Below are 6,316 nucleotides of genomic sequence, written 5' to 3' on the forward strand. Positions count from 1 at the left end.
GCGCCGGTGAATTGTAAGAAGTTGTAGAGATGATAAAGAATATGCCAGTAAACTTTGGTCATTCAGCCTGGGGGACTCTGCTTGGGGCATGTAGATTATGAGGCAATCTTGATTTAGCTGAACATGTTTGTAATCAATTAGTTGAGTTGGAACCTGAAAATCATTGTGCCTACATACCTCTATCCAATATTTATGCGAAATCAAGGAAATGGCACGAGGTTTCTACGTTAAGGAAGCTTATGAGAGAATATGGTTTGAAGAAAGAACCAGGTTGTAGCTCAAATGAGGTCAATGTTATTGTTCTTGAGTTTCTAGTGGGAGATAAAACTCACCCCCTGTCGCAGAAAATCTATGCAAAATTAGATGAAATTCCAGCTCGGCTGAAGTCTGTAGGTTACGTTTCCAACAAGTCCCAAAGAATGCAACTTATTGAAGAAGAAGAAGAAGATATGAAGGAGAAAGCCTTAAATCTTCACAGTGAGAGGCTAGCTATGACATTTGGACTTATCGGTGGGACTCCATCTCAACCAATTTGTATCGTAAAGAATCTACGTGTTTGTTGGGACTGCCGCTCTATTGCCAAGATTCTCTCCAAGCTTTATGATTGAGAAATACTATTGAGGGATCGCTACCGATTATATCATTTTTGTTGAACTCGTATGTTCCCACAGTGATGATATCCGCCATTGACGAATGAGCTGAGAGAGAAGAAAAGAAGAATATTCTAGAAGAGGAAAAATAATTTATGTGTATCTCAAATGTATCAACTTACAGACTATATACAAAATATCTAACTATTAGGCGCAAGTACAAAACTGCCCCTAACTAATATAACTAACTTTGGCTACAAAATATAAATACAAATACAATGTAAATCTCAATACCCCCCACCCCCACCCCCCACCCCCTCAAGTTGGAGGTGAGGAGCTCATAGCCAACTTTCCAAGAATGGCAAACTGTTTAATCCCTGTGAGAGCCTTGGTTAAGATATCAGCTAACTGTATATTGGTGGATATGTGGTGTAGCATAATAAGACCATCTTGAATCTTGTACCTCACAAAATGATAGTCTATCTCTATGTGTTTAGTCCTTTCATAGAAAATTGGATTTCTTGCAATGTGAACAGCTGCCATACTATCACAAAACACAGGAATAGGATCATGACAAATCACTGCAAGTTCTTCCATCAACCTTTTTACCCACACTAATTCTCCTACCACTTTCCTTATTGACTTGTACTCTGCTTCAGCATAGGAAAGTGATATTGTACTCTGCTTCTTGGACTTCCATCAAATTACTTACCTCAATGATGTTCCCTTGAAATCCCTCTTCAAAGTCGTCCAAAAAGCTCCCAAGCTGAATTAGAAATGGTGAAAATAGCTCAAAATCGCGAAGGACACAATTTATACCTTCTGCCCAGACATTTTCGCATCTGCGGCCCTATAACCGCTTCTGTGGTACCGCATATGTGTCCAACTAACCACTTCTGCAGTTCTTCACTTAACGGCCTAAATCGCATCTGCGATCCACATTCCGCACTTGCGCCTTCGCAGGTGCGGTCCCACAACCGCATCTGCGGTTCCTGCCAACATCACTCATTTCCGCTTCTGCGACCACGAGGAGGAGCAATTGAGTATCTTAGAGGCTTGTCATTCCTCTCCCTATAGTGGCCATCATGGAGGGGCGAGGATGGCTTCGAAAGTTCTTAGTTGCGGGTTTTATTGGCCAACTTTGTACAAAGATGCAAGTGAACTTGTGAAGAGGTGCGATGAATATCAAAGAGCAGGTGGAATTTCGAAGAAAGATGAGATGTCTCTCAATGCCATTCTTGAAGTAGATATTTTTTTTATGTATGGTGCATTGATTTTATGGGTCCGTTTGTTAGCTCATGTGGGAATACATACATTCTTGTGACGGTTGACTATGTTTCAAAGTGGGTTGAAGCCGTGGCTTTACCCAACAATGAGGCCCGGAGTGTTGTTGTGTTTCTCAAGAAGAGCATTTTTACAAGGTTTGGCACTCCTCGTGCAATCATAAGTGATGTGGGGTCTCATTTTTGTAATAGAGCTTTTGACACTTTGCTTGCAAAGTATGGTGTCAATCACAAAGTTTCTACTCCTTATCATCCTCAAGCGAGTGGCCAAGTTGAAGTCTCAAACAGGGAAATCAAGAGTATATTGTCAAAAACGGTCAATGCAAATAGGACTGATTGGTCAAAGAAGTTGGATGATGCTCTATGGGCTTATAGGACTGCTTACAAGACTCCGATTGGTATGTCTCCGTATCAGTTGGTGTTCAGGAAAGCTTGCCATCTAACGGTTGAGTTAGAGCATAAGACTATGTGGGCTTTGAGGAAGCTGAATCTTGAAAGGGATGTGGCAGCAAATCTTCATGTGGAGCAGCTTAATGAACTTGATGAATTCTGATTCTATGCCTACTCCAGTTCATCCTTGTACAAGGACAAAATGAAGTACCTTCATGATAAATATGCTCGTGGCAAGGAGTTCAAGTGGGTGATTTGGTTGTCTTGTTCAACTCTCGGTTACGCCTTTTTTCGGGAAAGCTTAAGTCGAAATGGAGTGGACCTTTTGAAGTGGTGTTTGTGACTCCATTTGGTGCACTTGACTTGAAGAACAAAAATGGGGAAGTTTTCAGAGTTAATGGGCACAGGGTCAAGCACTACCTGGGCAAGATTGATAACAGTGGTGGCACTGCCCCATCTAAAGTGATTTGATGGTAACCTGCGTCGTTCCGCGATGTTAAATCAGGCGCTTCTTGGGAGGCAACCCATGTGTATTTCATTTGGTTTTTCTTTTATTTTCTTTGTAGTATAGGATTTGCTTTTGGACTAACTGGTTGTGAGTTGTTGTAGGATTGTTTTGATGCAGTGCAGGACTAAGTTGGAAAAATGCACACTCTCTGAAGTTTGCACTGCGGTCGCATTGCATTTTTTGCGGTCCGCAGTGGCCTCTTTGCGGGGGCAAAAATTCAATGCGGACCGCAAAGTCAATTGGTCAAAAATGATGAGTCTCTGAAGTTTTCCACCGCGGCCGCAATGCATTTTGTGCGGTCCGCGGTGGACATCTTCCCAGTGCTTCATGTTTCTGAGTATCGCGGACCGCGGTACCATTTTGTGCGGTCCGCGGTGGACATCTTCCCAGTGCTTCATGTTTCTGAGTATCGCGGACCGCGGTACCATTTTGTGCGGTCCACGGTAGGTAGGTGAGATGGGCCCCAGTTCCTTTTTCTATAAATAGGACATGAGGCCCTCAGTTTAAACTTTTCGACCCTTTGCACTCAAAAATCACTGTTCATCTCATCTAATTGCACGAATTCAACTGCTAAGTCTCATTAATCAACATTGCATCTCAATTCTGGTAAATTTAATTCTTTCTTAGTTGTTTAATTTTGCAATTTTTTTAACTTTTATTTTTCTTAGTTTTTTCTTCTTTTTCTTCCCGTTTTCTTTCAATTATGTATAGTATGTTTGTTTAATCATATTTAAATTAGGACTAGTTAGTTAAAAACACTGATTCAACACCTAGGGGATCAATAATAGGTGAAAAATTGAACTAAAAACATGAAAAATTTGAACCCTAGGTTGGTATTGTTGTTGGGTGTTCACCGCGGACTGATAACTAGGGATTACGATGAATTTTACACTCCTCCTTACTTGAGTTTTGATTATAAATGACAAAATAGTCCCAAAGGCTTACATGTTGTACTTGATTGCAGGGTTTGGTCAACAAGGTGACAATTCGTCAAAACCTGCTCAAAAAGGAGTAAAGCATGCACAAGTACCAAGAACAAGTCCAAACACAGTGTAACAGGACCAATGCAGCCGCACTCCATTCTGTGCGGTTCGCAAAGAGGAGGTTCAGAGAGGTGGTCATTTCAGACATTCAAACAATGCGGCCGCAAAGCATTTCATGCAGATTGCATTGGCTTCATTGCGGCCGCGCTCAATTTTGTGCGGTCCGCAAAGCTGGAGTTCAGAGAGTTGCCAATTTTGGGAATATTGCCAATGCGGTCCGCGGTCCATTTTGTGCGGACCGCATTAGAAGCCACCACGGCCACGGTGCATTTTGTGTGGCCCGCGGTGGCCAAGTTAAGAGAGAAAACGTTTTAAGCCAAGATCCTCAGTGCGGCCGCACTCGATTTTGTGCGGACCGCACTACCCCCACTGGGGTATTTTCTTCCCGAAAATTCGGCCTAGTATAAATAGTTTCTTTTCCCATTTTTAGGTCATAAATTGTAATTTTAAGCAGAGCTGCGCACGTGAACGGTATCCTTGTACTATTTTGAGTAATTTTGCAATAGTTTCATCATTGAATCTTCAAGTGTTAGTTAGTAATTAAATATTATGGTTTTTTCTTCATCTATTTCTTTGTTTTCTTCTATTATCATGAGTAGCTAGACCCATTAGCTAGGGTTGTGGCTCAACCCTAGTGTGTGTATTTGATGGGTCTTGTGTTTTAAGACTTGAATATCTATGGGTGTTTGATATTTGGACTAATTTATGGTTTTAATATTGGATTAGTGGTTGCAAACACTAATTTATGCTTATTTGACTTGGGCTCTTCTTGAGAAAGAGAGCCTAAGTCTAGGAAAATTAGTCCAACAAGGAATTGAGGCGTATTCAAGAGATTGATAGCCCAAATTAAAGGGTTAAATCTAGAGATAGTAATACCCAACTTGAACCTCAATTGCTTACACAAATTTTCATACCCAATTGGTTTTGAGAAAGTCAATTAGGGAAAGATCACTCAAACTACCGAGAGGTATAGAGTGAGAAGTATCGTGCAATGGTTATATTGTAATCTCCAAAAATGACAACCTAACCTTAGACTCGAGAACCTATCAAGTATCCACCTAGGAGAAAGTCACTTCCCTAGTGCCTTCTTAACTATTTAGACAACCTTCAATAGTTTACTCTTAGCTTAACTTAGCTTAATTTAACATCTTAGTAGTATAAATTTAAAAGTAATATCAAAACCAATCATGATAAGAAGTGCAATTAGGAATAATTACGCAACTCCAATTTAGATAGAAACTTATTCCCATTTCTAGCTCCCTGTGAAAATCGATCCCGACTTCTCGGGTAAAAACTGCTTCGACCACTCTCGCTACTTTGTAGTGGTGTAGGGTTGGCCTCGATTACGGACCGCAGTGAATTTTTTGCGGTCCATGGTGCTTCTGTGCGGTCCGCAATGCTATTTTCTGTGGACCGCGGTGGTGAAAGTTCTGAAAGCTGATGATTGAGGACTGCGGTCGTGATGGATTTTCTGCAGTCTGCGGTGCCTCAATGCGAACCACAACACATTTTGTGGGGTCCGCGGTGCCTAGAATCAGAGAGTGGATAGTCTGATCCCCACCTCAGTGCGGACCGCGGTTCATTTTGTGCGGTTTGTGGTAGCTGATTTGCGGCCGTACTTCATTTTGTGCGGTCCGCGGTCTGCAAATTCTGACTGTCTACAATATTATTCTACAATGCTTCACTGATTCTACTGATACTAACAAAGCTCAACTGAATATTCTTTGCAGATCATGGTGAAATCACGAGGCAAAGGTGATAAACAGAAAGGGAAAGGAGAGTCCTCCCGGGGTAGGGGATAATATGATTAGATTGACCCCGCAAGCCCGGCAAAACATCAAAAACACCATAAGGCTCATAAAGGCTGCTGATAGAGCTATTGACCAATCCGGGAGTGAATATGACCCTTCCCGGGAGGCATCTAACTCAAACTCCATGCCAGAGTATGTTCCTGACTAGACAGAGAGGAATAAATTGAGGGATACACCTTCGGGATATCGCACTGCCCAAGCATCAGTGCGCATATCTTCTAAGTCGTCTGAGGGCTCAGCTGCAAACGGTGACAATGAATATTTCATCTCACTTACAGCTTCACTATTTGGGGAGGGGGCCGTAGAAGAAGTAGGAGGGGTGATCCCCAAGTAGGAGGGGTAGAGAGAACCAGGAACCTAGAGGCATGGCAGGACAGGTTCGTGAGTGAAGTGGCCTACCACAAGTTTAGAGAATGATGGCCCGAGAGGAAGTTAATACTTGAGCAAATATTCATCACATGGGACCTTTTGCCTCACAACCCCAATGTGTTGAGACAGTTCAGAGAGAGCAGGCTGGGAATACTTCATTGTCCATGTGGAGGATGCCAATGAGCTCTTAGTCAAGGAATTCTACACCAATATTACCCACATCAAAAAGGGTACCACAGTGACTAAGGTGCGGAACTTGAAAGTGAAATTTGATGGCAAAACTATAAATGACTACCTGGGCTTCCCGGAGGAGGATGAGACC

General features: G+C 42.2%; 1 protein-coding gene across 1 annotated transcript; it reads left to right on the forward strand.

The window, feature by feature from the left end:
• The first annotated feature begins 239 nt into the window (after positions 1-239).
• LOC104232389 (pentatricopeptide repeat-containing protein At2g29760, chloroplastic-like) lies at positions 240-608 on the forward strand. Its single transcript, XM_070151578.1, has one exon. The coding sequence runs from the start codon at positions 240-242 to the stop codon at positions 606-608; it is 369 nt and encodes a 122-aa protein (XP_070007679.1).
• The last annotated feature ends 5,708 nt before the right edge of the window (positions 609-6,316 follow it).

Source organism: Nicotiana sylvestris, chromosome 7 (assembly GCF_000393655.2).
Source record: "Nicotiana sylvestris chromosome 7, ASM39365v2, whole genome shotgun sequence".
In the NCBI taxonomy this organism is placed as follows: Eukaryota; Viridiplantae; Streptophyta; class Magnoliopsida; order Solanales; family Solanaceae; genus Nicotiana; species Nicotiana sylvestris.